Source organism: Macaca mulatta, chromosome 2 (assembly GCF_049350105.2).
Source record: "Macaca mulatta isolate MMU2019108-1 chromosome 2, T2T-MMU8v2.0, whole genome shotgun sequence".
NCBI classification, from domain to species: domain Eukaryota; kingdom Metazoa; phylum Chordata; class Mammalia; order Primates; family Cercopithecidae; genus Macaca; species Macaca mulatta.
This window is the reverse complement of record NC_133407.1, coordinates 60078543-60106045: the sequence shown is the minus strand read 5'-3', so window position 1 is coordinate 60106045 and position 27503 is coordinate 60078543. Positions and strand designations below refer to the sequence as shown.

General features: G+C 34.2%; 1 protein-coding gene across 1 annotated transcript in view; it reads right to left on the bottom strand.

Annotated features, from left to right (window-relative positions):
* The window catches only part of LEKR1 (leucine, glutamate and lysine rich 1), a 225032-nt gene that overhangs the window by 122648 nt on the left and 74881 nt on the right, over positions 1-27503 (bottom strand). The window contains exons 4-5 of the mRNA XM_015131868.3: positions 9910-10029; positions 2724-2899 (exon numbers count right to left, since the gene is read on the bottom strand). Of these exons, the coding sequence (XP_014987354.3) occupies positions 2724-2899; positions 9910-10029 (296 nt within the window). The remainder of the gene's footprint in view (positions 1-2723; positions 2900-9909; positions 10030-27503) is intronic.

Here is a 27503-nt window from a genome sequence, read left to right as displayed (position 1 = left end):
AATAATGTTGAGAACATTTTTGTGTCTTTATTAGCCATTTATATATCTTCCTGTGTAAAGTGTCTGTTCAGATCTTTTGGTCATTTTTGATTGAATACTTTTATTATTGACTTGTAGGCATTCTTTATGTAACTTGGACAACAGTTCTTTGTCACACATTTTGTAAATATTTTCTCTGTGATTTAACTATTCATTTTCGTACTGATAGCTTCTGATGAACAGATGTTTTAATGATGATAAAATCTAATTCACCAATTTTCATTTTTTTATAGTTCTTACTTCTATGTCCTATCCATGAAATCTTCATTTACCATCAAGTCATGAAGATATTTTGTTATGTTTCTTCTAGTAGTTTTATAATTTTATCCTTTGCATTTAGGTTATGATTTATCCTAAATTAATTCTCATGTATGGTGTGAGGCAGAAGTTGAGGTATATTTTTCTACATGGGTATTCAGTTGTTCTAGCACAATTTGTTGAAAGACTTTCTTTTTCTCATTGGATTGTTTTGGTGTCTTTGTCAAAAGTCAATTGATTATATAAGTAGGGTCATTTATCAGGCTATCTTGTTCCATTCATCTTCGTTGATCCATATGCCAGCACTATACTGATTTGATTACTGCATAAATCTTAGATGATGTTTAAAATGCCATCTTTTGGATTGTTTGAATACTTTTTAAAGAGTTATCTTTTAAATTATGTATTAGCTTTTTAGCTACATGTTTCTGTATTTAATTTTTTAGTAGTTGCTCTAGAAATTATACTATACTACTTAATTTATTGGTTTAAATATTCTACCATGTCACATAAAATACAAATATAGTGCAACCAAATGAATCCATTTATCCACCTCTCCAACCTTTAGACTCTAGTTGTCATGTTACATTGACACACTTTATAAGCCCTACAAAATAATAATGCTTGCTTTAAATAAGCATGTGAGTTTTAAAAAATTTAAAAGAAAAGGAGTCTTTTATATTTACTCATATTTGTCACTTATGGTGCATTTTATTCTTTCCCGAGGATGCTGGGGCTCCATTCAGTTTTTTTCAATGTTTATCTCTCTCTTTAAATTGAATAATTTCTATTGATTTATTTTAAAATTCACTGATTCTTTTTTCTGTAAATGCAATATGCTATAAAAGTCCATCCAGTGAAATTTTATTTCAGACACCATATTTTTCAATTCTTGAATTTCTCACTTTTTAATAGTTGCTTACTCAGATTTTCTTTTTATTCCTTACTAGCATATTTTCCTTTATATCCTTGAGCACTGTTATGATAGCTAATTTGAAATCCTGGCCAGCTAATTATATCATCTGAGTCAACCAGTCTCTATTCTTTTGGTTATGAGTAATTTTGGATTGTATACTAAACATTGTGGGTGTTATGTTACAGAGACTCTGGATTCTTATGTTCTTGCAAAGAGTATTCATTTTTTCTTGTATTGTTTTAACAAGGAGTTAATCTAGCTAAACTTCAAGTGTTAAATCTGTTTCCCGTAGGGTAGGTGACAGCTAAAATATCAATTACTTTAGTTTCAGATGGACTATTTAGCATCTTCCTTGAGCACATTATTTCAGGGATAAGCCTGAGATTTAGAAAGAGTTTATATGCAAAATTTAAGCTCTGTTTCTCTGGCTTTCACTTCTCTGGGATATCCCTTTACTTCTCAGAGAGTGAGGTTGCCTTGATCTCTATCCTCTAGTCTACAGTTTTCTATCAGATTTTTAGCTTCTTTGCATGGAGCAAACTGTATCCTGCTCTCAGTCCAATATCCTTAAAAAGAAAAAATTCACTCACTGCCATGCATTTTTTTCAACATTAAAAACCAAAAACCAAAAACCAAAAAACAAAACCTTTAATGGACTATTTTTTAGAACAGTTTTAGGTTCACAGGAAATTTGAGCAGAAAGTATGGAGAATTCCCATATCCCCCTCTCTCCACACACACAAATCCTCCCCAACAATGGACACCCTTCAGGAGAGTAGTACTTGTTACAATTGATGAATCAACATTATTATTACTACCCAAAATTTATAGTTTACATTAGGGTTCATTCTTTGTATTGTACATTCTATGAACTTTGACAAATGTATAATGACATGTCTCCACTACTGTAGTATTATACAGATTAGTTTCACTGCCCTAAAAATCTTCTTTTCTCTTCTCATTTATCCTCTGCCTGGAACTCGTGGCAACCACTGATTGTTTAACTATTCCATAGTTTTATCTTTTCCAGAACTTCATAGTTGGAATAATATAGTATGTAGCCTTTTCAAATGGGCATCTTTTACTTAGTATGCCTTCTTTTAATTTTTGATACTCCCTCCATTATGTGTTTGGTTTGGGTCACTCTTTACTGTCTTTAGGTAGCTATTTTTCTAGAATTTATAGTTGCTATCTATAAGAAGGCTGACCTAGTATGAGCTACTCACTCATTAAGAGAAGAGGAGTTTTAAAAACATAAATTAGTAGTTTTAACAGTAATGAACAGACTTCTGGCCACAGTTCAAGATAGATGTATCACAGCTTATCTTAGATAAACCTATAATAATTAAATTTCAGAGTTGAAATAGATCTTAATGGTCATCTACTCTACCAAGTGATAACAAAGTTAATCCTAATTCCCATCAAATAAAATGAAATACCATTATTTTATTACTTATGATGTACCATTTACCAAAAAGGGACAATTATATTCTAAATATATGTAACAAACCTGTCAAGGCTGTTTCACTTATAGATTTAATTTGTAGAAAAATTTCTCCTTTCAATGAAGTCCAGTTTTGGTAATTATCATACACTTCATTTTTAATACTGGTGAGCTCCCTTTTAGTAAAAGTAAGTAATGAAAGAGTCTTATTCCAGAAATATTTGTACTCTGACAATCTTTGACTGCAAATTAAAAAAAAAAAAGAAAAATAGGATTTTAAAAAACAGTAAGTATAATAAACTTCTCCAAAAATAGTTTTAGAGTGACCATATAATCTACTGTCTAATTGGAGACAATTCTGAAAGCAGAAGGTGGTATTCATATTATGCTGAAACAACAAATAAACTAGGAATATCTCAGGTAAACTGAAGTGTATGGTCACTCTAACTCACTTCCATTTTGCCATTATTTTAACTACAAAGAAAGACAGCTAACTACCTTCATACACATTTATTCTATTAATCCTTTTATATTCAACAGTAAGCATTTAGTGGAGAAAATTAGGTCAGAGCAATTTAGTCTTAGATCCTAAATGAGAATCTTAAAGTCTTATACAGCATTTGTCCCGCATACCATGGTTATATAGGCAGTGAAAAATCTGGGGTAATAATAAGTAAAACAATTCAAAGTGACTGATCCAGTGCATTTGCTTCATAAAATCTGACAGCTCAAAGTAATCACATTTTTGTCATCTCAGTGATTTTATTCTGGTTTTAATTATCTTAATAATCAAATAAAATACAGACACAGATTTGAGAGCAGCAAAAAGGTGATGACTGAAGCCATGAGAGCATGTCAATATTTGTATCCCTGAGTATAAGGCAGAGGTTATATCTATCTTGCTCATCACAGTCTCTCTAGCATCTAGCACAGTGCCTACTGCATAATATGTTTTCAACAAATATTGAATGAAAGAGTAAATAAAATAAATTCCTCCTCAGTTGGAGAAATGGAAAAATGAGAAGTGCTAGGGATAACACATTGGACAACACAAACATTTAAGCGACTGAAACTAAAAAGAATCCCTCAGAGGAGACTAGGGGGAACTCATCAGTGAGTCAGAAGATAAGCCAAAAGAATAATGTCAGAAAAGCCAGGGGATATGAATATTTTAAGAAAAATGTAGTGATCAGTGTTTAAGTCTGCAGAAAAGGGCTGAATAGAGCCCACTGTATCTGGGAGGCCTTTGGTAATTAGTAATTAGTAATTTGATGATCAGTAATGCCACATAAATTCTTAGCATTGTCAAATTTGGGGAAATTCTTATTAAACTTTTCTCATACATAAGATTTTGTCATTTCAAGTTTTCTTGGAAAGCGATTAAATTGTCTTTGAAATAATGAAACTCATGGGTCAATTTATCTTAGATGGTCTGCCTGAAGTAGTGTATTATGATTTGTATGTTACATTCAATGATGTTAGTCATACCTGTAAAATCAGTGTAAACGTAAATCTTTCTCCAATGTATCTGAATAATTAACTCCCTTACATTAGATTATCAAATAACCCAAGAACTTTAAAAAATTATCTCTTTCTATTAATAAATTTGCTTTGATGTAATCAAAGAAGTTGTTACAGCTTGCTTCTTTAGGCCACAATAATTTCTATTGCTTAATTTGCTTATAAATGCTTTTACTTAATTTTAAAAATCTATATATATCCAAATTAATGTAATTTCTTGCTTGTTTCATTAAAGCATTCTAAAGTATCTTTCCAAATGGCAATTATAATGGTGTACTCCTACGTCAACTTTCCCTTACTCAGATCCTCCAAATGCCTGTGACTACTCCAATGGTATACTTACAACAGAAGAATCACAAAAAATAATTAATTTTTTAAAAAGTGAGCGAGAGGAAAAACCTGAGTAGAAAGAGAATTTTTAACCAAATTACAACTCAATCATCTTGCTTTCACCAGAAGCCTTCTCAGAACCTTGGAAGGAAGTCCTAAGTGAGAGACTCTGAAACTTAAGCATCATCTGGTTCACAATAAATTTGCCTCTATTGGTAACCTTAACCTTCTCTGTGAAATAAGAGGCAAGAAAAATGGCTGCTAAGAGATGAATAGCACCAAGGAGCCTAAGCAGAATATTGAGGATTCCTCACTAAGGATTTAGTGTTTAACAACCTGGAAGTAGGCATGAAGGCCAAAGGATTTAAGGGTAAATACAACTAAATGAATAGAGGTAAAAGGACTTGGAGTGTTGGTAAACTCCTCTATGTAGAAAATCCTAAAGACACACACACACACACACACACACACACACACACACAAATACTAGAATTAATAAACAAATTCATCAAGGTCACTGGATACACAATACATATGCAAAAATTAATTTTATTTCTGTATATTAACAATGACCAATCCCCAAGATAAAATTAACAGTCCCATTCATAATAACATAAAAAGAATAAAACACTTAGAAATAAATTGTAATAAAAGAAGTTAAAGAAAACAAAATATTTTTGAGAGGGCTAAAGATCTCCATGGAAAAACATACCACATTCATGAATCGAAAGATACAAAAATTTTAAGGTAGAAATTCTCCCCAAATTGATCTATAGATTCAATACTATACCTATCAAAGTCCCAGCAGGCTACTTCACAGAAATTTACCAGCTGATCCTAAAATTCATTATGGAGGGCCCAGAATAGCAAAAACAATTTTGAAAACAAAAAAGGAAGTTAGAGGAATTATATTTCTTGATTTTAAAATTTATTAAAAACCTAGTATTTAAGAGAGTATGGCACTGACATAAGACATAGATTAATGGAATAGAATAGAAAATCCAAAAATAATCCCTTACATTTATGGTGAATTTATTTTAGGCAAAGATGCCAAGGCAATTCAATAAGGAAAAAAAAATGGCCTCTAACAAACAGTGCTGGAACAATTGAATATCCATATGAAATAGGATGAATTTAGATCCTTACCCCATATCATACACAAAAGTTAGCTGAAATAGATCATAGATCTAAAGAAGAGCTAAAACTATAAAACTCTTAGAAGAAAATACAGGAGAAAATCCTTGTGACAGGCTTAGACAGAGTTCTTACATACATCAGCAAAAGCACAATCTATAAAACAGATAAATTATATTTCATCAAAAATAACTTTTGCTTTTCAAAAAACATTATTAAGAAAATAAACAGAGAAGCCACTGGGAGAAAATATTTGCAAATCATATTTCATATAAAGGACTTATATCCAGAATACAGAAAGAACTCTTACAATCACATAAGAAAATAAACCCATTAAAAATTGGCAAAATATTTGAGTAGATGTTTCACTAATAAGATATACAAATGATTAACAAGCAAATGAAAAGATACTCAATATCATTAGTAATTTGGGAAACACAAATCAAAGCCACAATGAGATACTATTTTACACCCACTAGAATGACTACAACAAAAGACAGACAGACAATAGTAAGTGTTGACAAAAACATGGAGAAACCGGAATCCTCATTCATGGTGTGGGAATGTAAAATGTGCAGCCTCTTTGGAAAACAGGTTGGCAGTTAAAAAAATTAAATATCAATTGACTGGGCACGGTGGCTCATGCCTGTAATCCCAGCACTTTTGGGAGGCCGAGGTAGGCAGATCACAAGGTCAGGAGATTGAGACCATCCTGGCTAACACAGTGAAACCCCATCTCTACTAAAAATACAAAAAATTAGCTGGGCTTGGTGGCAGGCACCTGTAGTCCCAGCTACTCAGGAGGCTGAAGCAGGAGAATGGCATGAACCAGGGAGGCGGAGGTTGCAGCGAGCCAAGATTGTGCCACTGCACTCCAGCCTGGGTGACAAAGCGAGACTCCGACTCAAAAAAAAGAAAAAATTAAATATAGATTAATCATATGACCTAGTGATTCCACACTTAGGTATCTACTCCAAAGAACTGAAAACATATCCACACAAAGACTTGTATATGAATGTTTACAGCAGCATTATTCATAAGCACCAACAAGTGGAAACAATCCAAATATCCATCAACTGGTAAATGGATAAATAAAATGTGGTATATCCATACAGTGGAATACTATTCAGCAATAAAAAGGAACAAAAGTATGGATAAGTGTCACAACATGAATGAACCTCAAAAACATAATTAGTAAAAGCCAGATGTAAAGACCACATATTGTATGATTATATATATCTGAAATGTCCAGAAAAGTATAAATCTATAGAAAGAGAAAGGTTAGTTGCTTGGTGAGCTGGAGGTGAGCACAGAGATTGATTGAAGATGGCATGAGGGTCTGGAGGGTCTTTTTTGGAATAAGTCAAGTGTTCTAATATTGGATGTGGTTGGCAATCTAATAGCTAATATTTGGTGGCACCACTCTATAGGTTTATTAAAAATAATTAAATTGCCTCCTTATGATAGGTGAATTTTGTGGTGTGCCAATTATATCTCAATGAGTATGTTTTTAAAAAGGTATGGGGTAATAAACTTGGGATCAAGGATAGAAAACAAAGTAAAGCCAAAATATGGTTGGGAAAATAAGAAAAAATACTAGCATCCTTAATTAGACTGAAGAAGTGAAGTGAAAGTGAAAGAGCTGCAAGAGAAATTTTTGGAGTTGACATTGAAAATTCTAGAGATGACAAGGTCTAGCTTTACAAATAAGAAAAATTAAAGGATAAATACTCTTTATTTCAAATAATTTTAAAAAGATTCAAAATAATCCTCTAAAAGTAAATACTGATAGAATATTTCAAATATGGTCTGATTTGGAATATTGAACTTAAACACAACTTTGTGAGGTGAAGTATATCTATATTTCATTCAGGTTTTTAATAGCTACTTTATAGGCCTTCTACAATTAATTTGCATTTTCAAAAAACACTTTATTCTGAGTAACAGATGTGCTGAGCCAACCAATGTGCCAACTAATATGCTGAGCCCTTGCAAGACACAGGCTGGAAGTGATGTCACGGAAAACACAGAACATGAAAGAATACTTTGCTGAAGGCTAGTGATTAAGCCCAACTGTAATTAAACAAATGAGAGAAGAATTTAAAAACAGCAATGGACCCCGAAACATAGTTCACTGATCTACTGAAAGTTCCTTTTAGGCTCCATAAATAAAGATGATTATATCTGAGTAGAAAGCTCATGTTTCTTTCCCTTACCTCTTTTTTTTTCATCCCATGTTTTGGCCCATGAATCCTTTACCTCTTCAAGAGAGAAGATTATAAGCTCCTTTTCTTTATCCAGAGCAATCACTAAGTTTTATGGCCTAATATTTTTAAAATAATCAATAATCTAGCTTAAAATCAGCTTTCACTAATGCAACAAAAGTCAATGAACTCTAGAAATTTGGTTTGATTTTATTTTTAACAGTATGCCTTTTTCTATGGAATGCATTATGTCTACCAGTGAGAATATAAAAACAATAATTATTTCTATTCATCTATTACAAACTGTAATTTGTACTAAGTGTCTAGTTGACTAGTTACTTCCAAAATTGTTTTTAGTATATACTATTTTTATATAAGTCAGATCCCAGACTCCTAATTTGTGATCTTTTAGCTAAAAATGAGCAAAAATCACAGATCTATGAAAACATGTGAACAAAATAAGCTGTTAAAAGTATAACTCAAAATGATGACAAAATTAGAATACAGAATAAAAATAACACTCTATTTATATGTCTACGTTTCTTCAAAAATTTAAAATACTGAAGATAACATGCAAAAATGAAAACAATTAAGATCAAGTGTATCCGTCCCATAATATCCTGAAGCAGCAATAATTATTTGATCTAGTCCCAATCCAGCCTTTAAAGGTCAATCTTACCATCCATGAAGGCTCTAGTGGATAAATCAGATGAGCCTTCTATAGCAGATGTGGGTCAAAGCTATTACAGAAGCCAAAAGTGAATACTGATAGTCCTGATTAAAATACAAAAGTTGAGGTCACCTGAATGGCATTTTCCTGTTGGTTCAACACCAGATTTCTAGGAAAGGATCAAGGGGATTTCTGATGATAAAAATGGTCACTTGTTTTGTGAGTGGATTTCATTCATGGATTCATTCAAAAATTATGTATTGAGCATCAGTTATGTGCAAAGCATTTATAAAAGGTAGATGTTCAATAGGTTATTATCAGATAATGAATTAAAAATTATTGGCCCACAGAATTTTTTTCAGAAAATTCCTGGTAATAATTATTAGATAAAAAGCAAAAACTTATCATTCAAAACATTCACCCAGCATACTTTTTTAGTCATCCAGAACCTGTGTCATTTGCCGGGTTGAATTAACTCATTGCTTTCCCTTTTCTAAGAGCTAAAAGTTATTCAATTCAAAAAGGAATTATTCTTTCTCATAAACATTCTCAAAATATTCAATTCAATTTTTAGGAAAGAAAATGTACTTCCTAGTTTCTTTAGAATGCTGGATTTTATCGTTAGGTATTATAAACCCTCCAAAGATTATATAAAAGCAGAATTGACATGCTTTACACTAGAGATTTCTGAATTTAAGGACTATGTTAATATTATTTAGGAAGTTTTCCTATTCTACTACTTTTCTTGTCACTGCACTATCACTCAGAGGATCAACTACACCAAGAAATATTGGTGAAGAGGGGAATTAGTTACTGTGCTTTCATTCTAAATGACACCCACAAAATAAGAACAATAACAAGGCACTAATAGAACAAGGTATATGTCTAATTTAAATTTAATTAGCAACACTATTCATTGAGATAATGGTTTAAAAAAGAAAAAAGAAAACGTAATGCTGTTTCACTTTTTTCAATCACACCAGATATAGAAACCATATTACTGGCTGGGCGCGGTGGTTCACACCTGTAATCCCAGCACTTTGGGAGGCTGAGGCAGGTGGATCACGAGGTCAGGAGATTGAGACCATCCTGGCCAACATGATGAAACCCCGTCTCTATTAAAAGTACAAAAAATTAGCTGGGTGTGGTGGCAGGCACCTGTAGTCCCAGCTACTTGGGAGGCTGAGGCAGGAGAATGGTGTGAATCTGGGAGGTGGAGCTTGCAGTGAGAGGTCAAGCCACTGCACTCCAGCCTGGGCGACAGAGCAAGACTCCATCTCAAAAAAAAAAAAAAAGAAAAGAAACCATATTACTAAAATATGTTTGGCTATTTACAAAGTTAGTATTAAGCATATCTTTTCAATCTTTATAATTTTCAGTTCTTTAATCTTACCTGAAGATGTATGATTGTCTATATTTAATTTTTAACTCATCTTGCAAATGACTCAGTTGTTTCTCTACTTTCTGAAATTCATTTTGTTGATTTTTTAACTGCATGCCTACATCGTAAATTCTAAAAATATAAACAAACATCCCTTAAGTATTCTTTCCTATGGATGTACTATTTTTAAGTTACCATTTAAATATACTTACTTTTAATAAAAAGGAGTAGAAGAAGAAACTATGTCTCTTATATATGCTATATGAATGTACAGAAAAAATATAGAGAGACCAAATCTTGGGAACTAAACCCTGGGGAGGAGAGTGGAATTTATGGGCAGGGGGGAAAAGTAAAGAATATTGAAGACAGGCAGAACTTTTCCTCTATATTCTTTTGTATTGTTCAACTGTTTACAATGAACATAAATATTAATCACAACATAACTAAAATATTAATTTAATTTTCACTTAAAGTAATACAGGTTCAAATTTAAAATGTCAAATATTACTGTCTTAGTCCATTCTGTGTTGCTATAAAAGAATACCTGAGGCTGGGTAATTTATAAAGAAAGAAAGGTTTACTTTGCTCATGATTCTGTTGACTGAAAAATTCAAGATTGGATAGCTGCATCCAGTGAGGGCCTCATGTTTCTTCCACTTATGGCAGAAAGTGGAAGGGGGCATGTGCAAAGAGATCACATGGTGAGAAAGGGAGCAAGAGAGAAAAAAAATCAAGGAAGCCAAATTCTTTTTTGTGTGTGTGGCTTTTGGTAAGAAGTCATTCGGAAGAATATGAGTTAACTTTTGGTATAATGAATGAATGAAAACTTAGGTTCAAAATTAAAACTGTAAGTATATAAGCATGAAAAGTAAAATTTACATGAGGAAAAAGATGCCTGACATTTTATCCACATGGTAACACTAACTCACAATGTCCAAAGAATAATATGGTAACGTTACAAACTTGATCTAATACATCATGGCAATGGGATGTTTAGCTTAATTAATTAAAAAGACAGTAAGATGTGTTAGCATGTAGTTGCTATAAACAGTTATTAATCTATTTCTAAGATAAATGTACAGAAATACTGGTTGCCAAGAAAACACATTTTTTATCACATATTATCAATTGAAAATGAACTGAGGCATTACATTCAGCTGTGAATAACAAGAAATGCTAGAAATTTCCTGATAAAGAGAAGGTGCTTCTTCTCACATAAAAGTCTTGGGTGAGACCAGTTACCGCACAATCCAGCAGAGGAATAAGCTCCCACCTCATTGGTTTTTATGGCAGCATAGTAGCTGTCTGCCTGAATCAAGAACGAAGTCACTATCAGTAGGAACAACAATGCTCGTAATACAAAGGAGACCTTAAACCAACTCAATCTATAATTAGGGGAATTGAGCATCAGAGAATATTTCCAGCCATGATAATGTGAATTAGTTCTCTAGTAAACACTTAATAATTGCTGGGGGGAAAAAGCAATGAAAGGATGTATCTTTAATGTGGAGCATCTGGGGACATCTCTGGAGATCTACAACTCTGACAAAAGGAAAGTCAAGTGATTTGGAGGGACTCTTAATTTGCAAGCCAAAGAATAAGGACAATGGGCTGAAAGCTGGTGGCCACGCACCTCTTCCCCTGTATTTTAACAAACTGTTAACTTGGGAACTAATCCATTCTTGCCAGAGCAAAAACTCCATTCACTCACAAGGGAGGGGATTAATCTATTCATGAAGAATCTGGCCCTATGACCCAAACACCTCCGACGAAGCCATACCACCCAATGACGCTGTATTGAGGCCCCCAATTTCATCATGAGTTTTGGCGAAGACAAACCACATCCAAACTGTAACAATGACTAAAAGAGTTATAAAAAAAAATAGTAACCATGTGCCTCTACTCTAATTCCCACCGCCAAAGGCAACCACGTTTAATGTTTTTTTCCGTTTCTCCTAGCATTGATCTCCATATTACTGTATCACTCATATTACTAACATGTTTACACTGATATTTCCTAATATTTAATTTTATATATTATTTAGTGTATTTAGTGATACATATCAGTTAAGATCTAGTTGTGCTACATATAATTGACACCTGAATATAATGGCATAAATATATATATATAATCTCACATAAAGCAAATGCATTGGTAATCAGTTCAGTGCTAATATCACAGCTTTATAGTGTTATTAGGGCCTCATATCCTTCCAACTCTCTGGTATACCATCTTTGGTATCTACTTTATTGTCATAGTCCATGATGGTGGTGAAAGCTTCAATCATTACATTCCCATTCCAGGCTAGGTAGAGGAGAATAATGGCCTACTCCATCCCTTTTAAGTCAATCTCCTTAAAGTACCACTGAATACTTCTACTGAACTTAGATATATGGCCATACTTAGCTGTACATGCAGCTGGAAGGTGTCATCCTTTAAAGATTAGCGCCCAGATATATTCTGCTACTTACAAGGCAAAATGAATGTTGAGGTAGGTAGTTAATAAGAATTGACCCTCCTATGCATATCTACATGCTCTTCTCTTAATCCTCCCAATATAGTTAAATCAGTACTTTTTATTAAATTATATTTAGTAGTTATATTGTTATTCACTTGTGAGCCACATATAATGCCATGATTATATTTCTTTCTTGTACAACTTTCTGTTGTCTCTGGAATTAAAAATTGTCTCCTTTTCTTCTTTCGTAGTTTTCTGGGTACCATCATTTTATTCTTCTTCCATCTTTGATGGAGAGGTAATTCTTCTCCCGACACCTTCAGACACAACAGATAATCTTTCCAAATCATTTCTTTTCCAGGAGGTAGCCTTCCTAGAGCTTTCCATTCCCCTGCTGTAGTCTGGTTTATGCTCTGGTTTGACTACACAACTGTCATCATAAGACTTCCCTTCTCCATCACTTCAGGAACTGTCCTCATCTCTCTTTAATGTCAATTCTCCTATACCCTGGTTCTGAAGTTTTCTTCCTCTTGGTTTACTCCTTGGAGCAAATCGTCCAGAAATTTCCTATGCATTGGAAGTAAATTTGCGACTCTGGATGTCTGAACACGTTATTTTATCTCACACAGAACAGTTTGACTGAATAGAAAATCATATATTTGAAAAAATATTCACCAGAAAATTAGGATACCATTCCATTGTTTCCTAATTTCCAGTGATGCTGCTGAGAAATCCAATGACATTCTCAATTCTATTTCTTTGTGTGATGTATGGTGGGCCCCCCTACCTTCCCCCTGCTTCAGAAGCTATTTCTGAAATAAAATTTTTTACTTTTCACTTGGGATTCTTCAATTTGATCACAATGTATCATCACGTTAATCTTTTGTCATTCTCTGTGCTGAGCACTTGGTGAGTACTTCCTTTAGAAACTGATTTCTTTGGTTTTCAGAAATTTACCCTAGGGAGAATGATGCTTTCCAATCAAATTTCTGTTTCTGTCTGGAACATCTTTCTATTATTTCAGAGGTGGAATTTCCTGAACAGATCTCTTAACTTTCTTATCCTTTCTCTACCATTTTACCACTTTTAACTTTGTATTCTTTCATTATCTTCCATCCTATCAAAGTTTTAACTTCTGCTATCATATTCTAACTACCAAAAATTCTTCTTATTCTCCAAAAGGTCTTTTTTAATTGCGCCTTTTCTTGTCCCATGAATACAATTTGTATTTCTTTGAGGATATCAATTCTATTGTGTTTTTGAAGATTTCTTCAGTTTACTGCATTGCTTCTGTTTCTCTTTGAGACTCTTTGTTTTGCTTTTTGGCTTTCATGTTTGAGGCTCTGCTCAGAAGGCTGATGATCCTTTGTTGTCTGTTCATAATCAAGAATGAGGTACTCTCACAACCAACATCACACTAAATAGGCAAAGGCTGGAAGCATTCCTCTTGAAAACAAGAACAAGACAAGGATGCCCTCTCTCATTACTCTTATTCAACATATTATTGAAAGTTCTGACCAGAGTAATCAGGCAAGAGAAAGAAATTAAATACATCCAAATAGGAAGAGAGGAAGTCAAACTATCCCTGTTTGCAGATGACATGATTCTATATCTGGAAAACCCCATAGTCTTAGCCCAAAAGCTCCTTCAGCTGATAAACAACTTCGGCAAAGTTTCAGGGTACAAAATCGACATACAAAAATCACTAATATTCCTATACACCAACAACAGCCAAGGCAAGAGCCAAATCAGGAATGCAATCTCATTCACAATTACCACAAAACAAACAGAATATCTCAGAAAACAGTTAACCAGGGAGGTAAAAAATCTCTACAATGAGAATTATAAAACACTGCTCAAAGAAAGCAGAGCTGACATGAACAAATGGAAAAACATCCCATGCTCATGGATAGGAAGAATCAGTATCATTAAAATGTCCACATTGCCCAAAGCAATTTAGAGATTCAATAATATTCCTGTCTGATTAACAATGATATTCTTCACAGAACTGGAAAAAACTATTTTAAAATTCACATGGAACCAAAAAAGAGCCCAAATAGACAAAGCAATTCTAAGCAAAAATAACAAAGTCAAAGGCATCACACTATCCAACTTCATACTATACTATGGGGCTACAGTAAGCAAAACAGCATGGTACTGGCACAAAAACAGACACATAGATCAATGAAACAGAAGAGAGAGCTTGGAAATAAGAATAAACACCTAAACCATCTGATCTTTGACAAAGCTGACAGAAGCAATGGGGAAAAGACTCCCTATTCAATAAATGGTGCTAGGGTAACTGGCTAGCCATATGCAGAAGATTGAAACTAAACCCCTTCCTTATACCATATACAAAAATTAACTCAAGATGGATTAAAGACTTAAATGTAAAACTCAAAACTATAAAAACCCTGGAAGACAACCTAGGCAATACCATTCTGGACATAGGAACAGGCAAAGATTTCTTGACAAAGAAATCAAAAGCAATTGCAACAAGAGCAAAAATTGACAAATTGGATCTAAGTAAACTTAAAAGCTTCACACATCAAAAGAAACTATTGACAGAGTAAACAGACAACCTACAGAATGGAAGACAAAATTTACAAACTATGCATCTGACAAAGGTCTGATATGCAGCATGTATAAGGAACTTAAATTTACAAGGATAAAAAAACGTTAAAAAGTGGGCAAAAGACATGAACAGACACTTCTCAAAGGAAGACATACATGTGACCAACGAGCATATGAAAATAAACTCAATATCACTGATCATTACAAGAAACGCAAATAAAAAAACCAATGAGATATCATCTCACACCAGTCAGAATGGCTATAATTAAAAAGTCAAAAAAATAACAGATGCTGTTAAGGTTATGGAGAGAAGGAAATGCTTATACACTCTTAGTGGGAGTGTAAATTAGTTCAACCATTGTGTAAAGCAGTGTAGCAATTCCTCAAAGACCTAAAAACAGAACTACCATTCGACCCAGCAATCCCATTACTGGGTATAAACCCAAAGGAATATAAATTATTCTACCATAAAGACATTTGCATACATATGTTCATTGCAGCACTATTCACAATATCAAAGACACAAAATCAACCTAAATGTCCATTAATGACAGATTCGATACAGCCATAAAAAAAGAATGAGATCACGTCCTTTGCAGGAACATGGATGGCATTGGAAGCCATTATCCTTAGTAAGCTAACACAGCAATAGAAAAGAAAATACCACATGTTCTCACTTGTAAGTGGGAGCTAAATGATGAGGATGGATGGACACAAAGAGAGGAACAATAGACACTGGGATCTACTTGAGAGTGGAGGGTGGGAGGGAGAAGAAGGTAAGAAAAAATATCTATTGGATACTAGGCCTAGTACTTGGGTGAGGAAGTAATCTGTACAACAAACCCCCATGACACAAGTTTACCTATATAACAAACCTGTACATGTATCCCAAACCTAAAATAAAAGTGTAATTTAAAAAAATGAGGTACTAGCAGCACAACTGGACTGGTTTCTACAACAAGCTAATTATGACAAAGGGAAAAAAGGAAGAGAGGCCTTTATAGATAAAAGAGAAGCAAGAAATTTAATAACTAAATATGACATATGGACCTTGTATAAAACTCAATTAAAACAAACTGACAGCGGCTTTGCAGCACTGTTCACAATAGCAAAGACTTGGAACCAACCAAAATGCCCATCAATGATAGGCTGGATAAAGAAAATGTGACACATATACACCATGGAATACTATGTAGCCATAAAAAAGGATGAGTTCATTTCCTTTGCAGGGACATGGATGAAGTTGGAAACCATCATTCTTAGCAAACTAACACAGGAACAGAAAACCAAACACCTCATGTTCTCACTCATAAGTGGGATTTGAACAATGAGAATACATGGACACAGGGAGGGGAACATCACACACCAGGGCCTGTTGCGGAGGTTGGGGGGTGGGCTAGGGGAGGGATGGCATTAGGAGAAATACCTAATGTAGATGACAGGTTGATGGATGCAGCAAACCACCATGGCACGTTATACTTATATAACAAATCTGCACATTCTGCACATGTATCCCAGAACTTAAACTATTTTAAAAAATGACAGTAAACAATTTTTAAAGAATTGAGAAAATTTAATTATGTACTGGGAATTAAAGAATACCAAGGAACTGTTGCTAATTTTGGAATGATAATATTGTGATTATGTTTTTAAGAAGTCACATCACAGTGAAGTAAATAAAGATAAAATAGCACATAGACTAGGAGACTAGAATTTGCCTTAAAATACTTCAGTAAAGAAAAGAAATGATCAAATAAACCTAATAAAATCTTGATAATTTTAAAATCTGTGTAAATGAGTATTTATTTTATCATTTTCTCCTAAAAAATTTAAAACAAAGGACTGAAATGCTGCCTATAATCTTCTGTGTGTGTGCGCAGAAATTGTTAAATGACAAGATTTATTCTGGAATGACCAGGTGAGCAAATATTTATTTTGATAAAATCTCTGGATATTTCCTCTCTGCCAGTCATTCTCCCAATCTCTGACAAAGTTCTGGGAATTAAGGGAAGGCACTTGTGCCATTTCAGGGGATATGATGCCATTATTCCAAAAGTCAACTTTCACTTAATTTCTTTATTTTCATTTCACCACCTCCCTTTTACCACTCTCTAGCTATAGCTAGTACCACTGAGATCAGAGATACAACATCCAGAACTCTTTCAGGTAAAGTTAATTATATGTTTTGAGCAGGTCAGGTGTGAAAGAAGATCTAGAAGCCTAAATGCACCTTTAAAAAATTAAAAATCAGTAGCATTTCTATACAGTAATAATATTCTAGTGGAGAGACAAATTAAGAACACAATCCCATTTACAATAGCCACAGAAAAAGGAAATACCTAGGAATACATCTAATCAAGGAGGTGAAAGACCTCTACAAGAAGAACTACAATACACTGCTGAAAGAAATCAGATAAGACACAAACAAATGAAAAAATATTCCATGCTCATGGATAGAAAAAATCAATATTGTTAAAATAGTCATACTGCAAAAAGAAACTTATAGATTCAGTGCTATCCCTATCAAACTACCAATGTCATTTTTCACAGAAATAGAAAAAAAACTATTTTATTTTATTTTTCAAGATGGCAAACTGGAAGCAGTGTTAGAATTCCTCTTCCACTTGCAAAGTCAAAACAGTGAGTAGAGATTCACACTGTGAACATTTTTCCAAGAAGCAATGCAGGACCTTAACAGGAAAATGGAAGGAAATCACAGGCCCTTTGAAAGAGGCAGCAGGCTGCAGCCTACACTATGAGCCAGGTGAAAAACTATAAGTTCTCAGAGTGTGAGGTAGGGGAGACTGCCTCCAGGATATCCACTCATACCAGGGAACCTGTGTAGCCTTAACCCTACACAGCACTGGAACTGATACAGTGAATGGTGGGACATATAAAAGTAAGAGCAGCACAGTGAAGAGCCTTGTGCACATTCCCAGTCTAAAGTATGGACCCAGGGAAGCCATGGCTGATTCTATATTAAAGGGGACCTTGTGAAAGTCTGCCAACTAACTCAAACAGTGGTGGCAGGTTGAAGGAAGCTACCAACTGAAATTCACAATACAATCCTCGAGTGGGGATGAACTCCCTTGGCCAGAACCCAGGCGTGAGTGGGAAGTGTGCAGTAGCCACAGGCACAGGAGCTGGGTGCCTGGACTTTGACAGCAGACAGGGAGGGCCTGGGACAGTTTTGAGTTCTCAGCATAGGTTGCCTGGAATTTAACTAGCTACTGTAAGTGAACACTGCAGGTGAGAAACCTGCCTTGCCCGGTGCATGGGAGCTGGGTGAGACATACTGTCACCTGCTACTCCCCATTCCTTAAGCAGAGGCAGTTACACTCCTTCCTGGAATATTACCCCAGTGGCCAGAAAACCACTGGAGACTCAGAAGGAGGAGGCTGGGAGAGGGGCACAGGATAAAACACTACATATTGGGTACAATGTACACTACTCAGGTGATAGGTACACTAAAATCTCAGACTTCATTATTATATAATTTATTTATGTAGCCCAAAGCCACTTGTATCTCAAAAGCTAGTGAAATAAAAAAATTTTTGAAAGAAATTAAAATGATTATACTCTAGGCTCATGAGAAAATACTCAGTATAAATTGGTACATTTCAGGAAAGCAATTTAACAAAATATATCAATGCATCAAAAAATGAAAAAGAAAAAATATTCTAAAATTCACATGAAATAAAAAAAGAGCCCCAATAGCACAAGCAATTCTAGCAAAAAGAACAAAGCCAAAGGCATCACATTATCTGACTTCAAACTATACCATAAGGCTACAGTAACTAAAACAGCATAGTATTAGTATGAAAACAGACACATAGACCAATGGAACAGAATAGACAACCCAGAAATAAAGCCTCACACCTACAATCATCTGATCTTTGACAAAGTCGACAAAAACAAGCAATGGGGAAAGAACTCCCTACTAATAAATAGTGCTGAGATAACTGGCTAGCCATATGCAGAAGAAAGAAACTGGACCCCTACCTCTCACCATATACAAAAATTAACTCAAGATGGATTAAAGATTTAAATGTAAGACCTCAAGCTATAAAAATTCTAGGAAAAAAATAAAACTAGGAAATAGCCTTCTCAACATCAGCTTTGCCAAAGAATTTACAGCTAACTCTTCAAAGCAACTGAAACAAAAACAAAAATTGACAAATGGGACCTAATTAAACTAAAGAGCTTCTGCACAGCAAAAGAAACTACAGAGTAAACAGACAGCATAGAGAATGGGAAAAAACATTCACAAACTGTGCATCCAACAAATCTAATATCCAAAATCTATAGGGGATTTAAACAATTCAACAAGAAAAATACAAATAACCCCATCAGAAAGTGGACAAAGGACATAAACAAATATTTCTCAAAAGCATACACACAAGCAGCCAACAAACATATGAAAAAATGCTTAACATCTCTAATCATTAGAGGAATGGAAATCAAAACCACAATAAGATACCACCTCACACCAGTGAGAATGGCTATTATTAAAAAGTCAAAAAATAACAGATGCTGGGCTGGGCTGCAGAGAAAAGGGAATGCTTGTACACTGTTGGTGGGAATGTAAATTAGTTCAGCCACTGTGGAAAGCAGTTTGGAGATTTCTCAAAGAACTTAGAACAGAACTAGTATTCAACCCAGCAGCCACATTAGTGGGTATATACCCAAAGGAAAATAAATTGTTTTACCAAAAAGACATGTTCATCACAGAACTAATTCACAATAGCAAAGACACGGAATCAACCTAGGTGCTCATGAACGATGGACTGGATAAAGAAATGTAGTACACATACGCTATGGAATACTATGTAGCCATAAGAAAGAATGAAGTCATGTCCTTTGCAGCAACATGGATGCAGCTGGAGTCCATTATCATTTTTTCTCCCAATTTTTATTTTAGATTCAGGGCATATAGGTGCAGGTTTGTCAAAATCCTAGAAAAAAAATCCAAGAAAAAAAAACTAGGAAAGAGCCTTCTCAACATCAGCTTTGCCAAAGAATTTACAGCCAACTCTTCAAAGCAACTGAAACAAAACAAAAATTGACAAATGGGACCTAATTAAACTAAAGAGCTTCTGCACAGCAAAAGAAATTATCAACAGGGTAAACAGACAGCATAGAACATGGGTGATGCTGAGGTTTTGGGTACGAATGATCCCATTATTCAGGTGCTAACCACAGTACCCAACAGTTAGTTTTTCAACCCAACCCCTAGTAATCCCTCCATGATTCAATTATCTCCCACAGTGTCTATTGTTATGGGAACCATTATCCTAAGCAAATTAATACAGGAAATGAAAATCAAATACCACATGTTCTCACCTATAAGTGGGAGCTAAAGATTAAATATGCATGGGACAACAGCCACTGGGGACTGCTAGAGAACGGAGGGAAGGAGAGCAGTATGGGCTAACAAACTATTAGGTACTATGCTCACTACCTGGGTGACAGAATTATTCATACCCCAAAGCTTAGCATCACGCAATATAACCATGTAACAAGCCTGCACATGTACCCCCTGAATCTAAAATAGTAATAACAATAAAACCTCTGCCTAATTGGGAAAAGAATAGATTTTTAAGGAATCCTCTTTTTTCATCCCCACTTAATACCTTGGCAAGGACTTCTCTTATTAAGCTAAAAGAAAGGAGTCAACCAAACATTGTTTTTAGGATTCACATCTTTAAAAACTTGACAAATGAATGTAGAAAATAAAGACTTATAAAGTATAGTCCAGACAGATACTTTTTAAAATAACATACATATGTTAGTGCTAAAAATTAGCAAAAGAATTAAGTGGAACAAAGAAATTTTCATCTTTATAAAAAGTCCAATGCACCAACAAAAACAACATAGCTCCAAAATATATAAAGAAAAATCTGTTAAAAATCCAATGAAAACAAATTACTAATCATAATGGGATGTATTTATACTTTTCTCACATAAATGGAAAGGATCACAATAACATAAAAATAGGTAAAGATATTGAAGTGTTTTTTTTCTGTTTTTTTTGTTTGTTTGTTTGAGACAGACTCTCACTCTGTCGCCTCGCCCAGGCTGGAGTGCAGTGGCGCGACCTCGGCTCATTGCAGCCTCCACTTCCCAGGTTCAAACAATTCTCCTGCCTCAGCCTCCCAAGTAGCTGGGACTACAGGTACATGCCACCATGCCCAGCTAATTTTTTTGTATTTTTAGTAGAGATGGAGTTTCACCATGTTAGCCAGGATGGTCTCCATCTCCTGATCTCATGATCAGCCCTCCTCAGCCTCCCAAAGTACTGGGATTACAGGCATGAACCACCGCACCCGGTCTGAAGATTTAAATAACCAGATTAACAAACTTGATGTATGGACATATTTAATAGTTGAGATTTTATATCTAGTAATCATTTTTCCTCAATACATCATATAATCAAAAAAATTGACCATGTAATTAGCCACAGTTGAAATCTTAAGATACTCTTAAAAAGAAAAAAAAGAAACCAACATATACCTGCATTCATTGCTCACAATAAAATTATATGAAAAATTAACAACAAAGAGCAGTAAAAAAATCTGTATACATGAAAATTTAAACATACATCTAATAATCCTTGGGCTAAAGAGAAAATAAAAATGGAAATTATAAGCTATTTAGAAATAAAGGATAATGGAAGCACTACATATAAAAGTACTTTATTAGTCCATTTTTCTAATTAGTCCATTTTCTAATCTAACACTGCTGATAAAGACATACTCAAGACTGGGCAATTTATAAAAGAAAGAGGTTTAAAAATTGACTCACAGATCCACATGGCTGTGGAGGCCTCACAATCATAGTGGAAGATGAAGGCAGAGAAAAGGGATGTCTTACATGGTGGCTGGCAGAAAGAATAAGAACCATGTGAAAGGGGTTTTCCCCTTATAAAACCATCAGCTCTCATGAGACTTATTCACTACCATAAGAAGAGTATGGGGGAACCGTCCCCATGATTCATGATTCAATTATCTCCCACTGGGTCCCTCCCACAACATGTGGGAATTATGGGAGCTACAATTCAAGATGAGAGGACACACAGTCAAACCATATCAAGTATCAAGAGGAAAATGTATAGCCTTAAATTCATTTATTAAGGAACAAATAATGAATATTCTTAGTGTTATGACCCAAGAGAAGGGTACAAATGACAAAAACAATGAATGCTCAGAAGCAAAGTAACAATGAACATACCCAATCCCCCGATGCTGGTTTCTAAATATCATTCTCCAATTAAAGAAATCAGGGCATTTTGGAAAACTGTTGATTCCAGTGCTAAGGCAGGAAAACTTCAAGATAAGCCTAGAACATTTTGTGATGCCAGAAAGCGAAGAAGAACTCAATAGAGGACAGAGGCAGGTTAAAAGGGCACAAGTTGACCTAAGCAAGCTACTAATGTTCAAAACAAGAACAATCAAGCAATAAAATAATGATAGTATTGGATTATAACCCACAAAACTAAAGTAAATGAGTCCACACTGATATAAATAAATAACTGAATGAAAAATGAGTAATAAAAGACAGCTCTTTCTCACAGAAAATTTCCAAGTAATAAATGTAGAAGGAAAGAGGGAATAAGAAAATCACCATTAAAACTGTACAGTAATAGCCACTGCAGGCAAATTCTATTGACAGTTACTGAAAAAAACAGGTCAAAGGTTGAGAAGAAACAGAGTATTTGGATAGTCTCAAAATATCTACCATAAGATATTTATTAATTACAAAGCGAAAAATAATAACTATACAGTGGAAGAACCTAGCAAATACCAGTTTGGCCAAGGGAGTAAGGTTAACTTCACCAGTAATAAGATACTGATATCATGATATACATCCTGATATGATGTACTGAGAAGGGCACATAATTTTTGTAGTATTCTTGCCAAAAATGAATAATCTCATTATAATAATTAGTAAACATCAGACAAACCCCAACTGAGGGATATTCTACAAAATAAATGACCAGTATTCTTCAAAAGCCTCAAGACCATGAAAGACAAAGAAAGACTGAGGAACTGTCGCAGGTCAAAGAAGTCTAAGAAGAAGATATGAACTTTAACTGCAATGTGGGATTTCAGATAGAATTCTGGACTGGAAAAAATATATATTATTGAAAAAATGATAAAACCAAAATAAAGTCTGTAGATTAGTTAACAGTATAACAATGTTAATTCCTTAGTTTTTATAATTGTACCCCAGTTAAGCAAAGTGCTAACATTGTGGAAAGTTGTGTATCTGAAAACTATTTGTACTATTTTTGGAACTTTGTATCAATCTAAACATTTTTTTAAAGGAATGATTTGGGCACCTACAATGAGTAATCTATATGTGTCAAATGTATCTCTAGTACAAATTGTGGTATAAAAGAATAGGTACATTTTAAATTTTGGAAGTTATGAAATATTAATAGCAAAAAAGGAAACAGTCTTTATGGTCAGTATATGCCAATAATGGTCAGTATTACAGGAACAGTTAAATAACCTATGGTCCTATGGAATACTATACAAAAAATAAATATATAATAAAGTAGATTTGTATGTCCTAGCATGGAAAGAATGCCAAGATTTATCAATGGGGAAAAAAATGCAAGCCGTAATGTACAGATCAATAAATATGACATGAAACCATATATTTTTTTGATAGTTCTATATGTACACATATGTATTTAAAACCTTAGGAAAAGAATGGAAATGATCTTCATCCATGTTAAAGCAGGGTGATCTCTACAGAGAGAATCAGGATTGAGAAGGCTGGTCATGGGAACTTTAGCTTTCCTTCCTATAGTATTTAGATTATTTAAAATGAAGATGTATCTATGTGTTACTTAAAGATCTAAAAAGATTGTTTTAAAAAGCCCAGTCTCATTACATGTGTGTAAAAATATCTCAGGTTTATAAATGGAAAAAATGCAGAAATAGTTGATATTTAAGCTTATATAGTACACTGCTAAATTATAAGATTAAACATATGTATTAAACATTCCTTAATAGAAGCCCATTCCAGCTATTAACATTCACTCAGAAAAGAATTCTCAGTCTGTTTTTATAAAATGTTTTTCTCTTTATACTTTTAAAAAACTTGCACACTGAAACACTTTCCAAGGTCACTTCTTTAATATATATTTATCCAAATGAATGTCACATACAAATAGCTTCTCAAGCCATCTAACTAAACTCCTTGAGATGTGTGGTCATATTAGTTCACTCTGATTTGGCTATACTAGTCTGTATTTCTCCTTTCATATCAAAATGATATGGTTAAAAATGACATTACTAGAAAAGCACAAATGTTTACTTTTACCATACACATCAACTTTATGAAATAATTCATGAAATACTACAATACAGTATGTACTGTGCTAGCACACAGTTTTCTCTAACAGTCATAATTCGGCACAGAATGTGCACACTACGTTGATGTAAGGACATAATGTTGTCTAGTCAGAGGGTGTTCCTGAAAATAGTGGGTACTAACAGCATGTTCTAGTGGAGAGAGTCTTGTACTGGGAGTTAGATAACTTGTATTATAATCCTCTTGCCAATGCAACAACGAGAACAAGTACATTTATTATCCTTAAGTATTTCTCAGTTTTTCTTAGTTAACATAATTAAAATGGATCACGTGAGAATCACTGAGTTGTAAAACAAATTAGAGAAATATAGTCCCTTCTTAATTATTTCCATTTGGATTAATATTACTCATAATGAAAATATTCTAAAGGGAAATACTTTTAAAACTCACTTTTAACTTCCCTCCACTCTATAATGAAACACTTTAGAAAACACAAGAAAGCCGGCCACATCATTGAGGATGTTGCCACCTGTAATCTGCACTCTTTTTTGTCAAGCTCCTGGTTCTAAAGATTAATTTATTTGTAGTCTTTCCCTCAAACTGACTTTGCAGCAATCAAAGATGACAGGTGGAAGTTCTGGGTCTGAAAAAGTGAAGTGGGGGATTCTCAGGATTACATCCTACTATGGTGGGACAGGCAAAGGTATCCAAATATCAAGGGGAAAATTAGAACTGTGACAAAGAAATCAATCAAAACTAGGTAGTACTTCAGGAGTTCTTGGAAAACAGAGTTCAGAAATTGACATACAATTGCCAATTATGAGAAGTGGCTTCTATACCTGCTCCTTTGAAATTAACCACTACCTGAATCCATTCAGAAAATTAAACTGCCTTTTAAGGAAGCAGGGAATAGGGGGATGCAACTATGACAGATAGATAAATCATTTAGTATTTAATACAACCAGAAAGAACTCTTATATTGCAGAGAACTCATAAGCACCTTGTGAAATCCTTCAGGCAAAATCTAAATCACTGTACCCATTCTCAGGTGCTATGGCAACTTCAAAAATGTCAACAAGAGAATGCACAAGACCAGAAATGTCATTAACACACAAGAGTATGGAACAGTAGCAATATTTAAAACCAAATTATTTGAGAATACAATTACTTAATTTCCTCTTCAGTGGTATTATACTGCTTCTGTTTAGAAAAGTAACATGACACCCATTTAAGTCTTATGAATTCTAATTTAGTTACTCAAATATATCCTTCTGTTAAGATAGTCTTAATTTTATACTTAAGAGTAATTATCCTGTATAAGATCAATGTACTTTTAGTACATCAGTACACTGATAACAAATTTACTCCTTTACAACTTGACTCCTTCTTAAGGGTGCTTGCCCTACTGAGTTAAGGATCATAAATATTTACCTTTGCTAACAGGTAAGGGATTCAATATTCCAACAACATTATCTTCTAAAGCTATTGGTTTGACTTTGATACCACACATTCATATTTATTCCCTCACCCCTCTCTCTCTCTCTCCCCACCTCTCCCAAAAAGGCAGGAAACAAGTACCTGCATTAGACTGACTCAACACAGATTTTTAAATTAACCTCATTTAATTAATCTAATTTGAGCTCTATTTGATCTTTGATTCTTCATTTATTTTCCTGTTTCTTTAATATTTAGATAGTCTATTAAAATAATAGATCTTTCTTTGACTGAACATGGTACTCAAGTTTTACTGGTGCAGAAACAGAAGTTAAAAATCTTAACCCTGACTTAATTTAAAACACACACACACACACAGGTTGGGCACAGTGGCTCATGCCTATAATTGTAGCACTTTGGGAGGACAGGGAGGAGGAGTGCATACACACATATATATATATATATGCATGCTATATGATAGATCTTGTCTCATATATATATATATGTATAGCAAATATAGCTGGGTGTAGTGTGGTGTGTCTGTAGTCCAGTTCCTCCAGAGGTTGAGACACCAGTATTGCTTGAGCCCAGGTGTTCAAGGCTGCAGTGAGCTATGATCATGCCATTGCACTCCAGCCTAGGAATAAATATGAGTGACACAGTGTGAGACTCCGTCTCTAAAAATAAAAATACAAATATTTTTAAAAGTAAAAAAAAAAAAACAAAAACAAACAAACAAAAAAAAACACATGATTCTGTATTACAGAGCTGATATATAATTTCACAAAAGGAGGCAAAAGGGTTTAGTGTATTTTTCTTGAGGATAAGGGGATAGAAGATAGTTTTCAGAAAAACTAAAATCTCCATCCTATTAAAGTGTTCTTAATAAAATCATGTTGTTTATATAAAACATTGTCAAATACTGCTACCATCATTTTAAAGTATCCTTAATAAAATCACATTATTTATTCTTTAGTGCAAGAATGTTTCTTACTTCCCTTTTTGCTCTCTCCCAGCTCTGGTAACAATGCCCAGTAGGTACTGGTAAATGCCCAGTAGGTACTTCTATTTATTAATTCTAAAGGATAGAAAAGCATATAAAATCCTTGGATAGTCTTTGTCATGTAGTGGGTAACCACTGTTTGGCCATCCAATATAATTACCTTTCTTTGGGGAATTAACCCTTTATTCAAGGAACTGTTTCTTTCCACTCACTCTTCTAGCTTCAAACAATAATAAGACTGCCACAGAAGTTTCCATGTTCTATGACCCAACCCAACTGGCTAAGTGGATAAAACATCTCCCCATCACGGAGTCAATCAGAGCTCTTCTGTAGAATTCTTTCCTTGGGACTAGAGAAAACAATAGGCAATCCCTTTCAGGTAGCAGTAGATGTAAGAAGTAAAACTTAGGAACTGCAGACAACCACTTCTCCTTCTATGAGAAACTTGATTTGCAGTTTAAGAGAATAAAGCCGACCCACTAGAGAAGCAGAGATGAAATACAAAAGGAAAATCTTAAGGGTAGTAATGTCCTTTGTTAAGGTTATTCCTAAGGTCTAGCTACATAGGCCCTTCCCAGAGTTCAATTTTTCCTTGAAACCTATCATCCATTAAACACTTTTCGCCTAAGCTAGTTCAAGCTAAATTTTAGTCACTTACAACCAAGAGTCGTAACTAATAGTGTATGGCCCAGGATCTATCATATAACAACCTTAAAATTAACTTACAGGAGGTTGGTTTGAAGACTGGATGCTTCTACCGATCCTTAAGAATGGGAAGTATACAGTTAAATAAGCAAATAAAAATAAATATG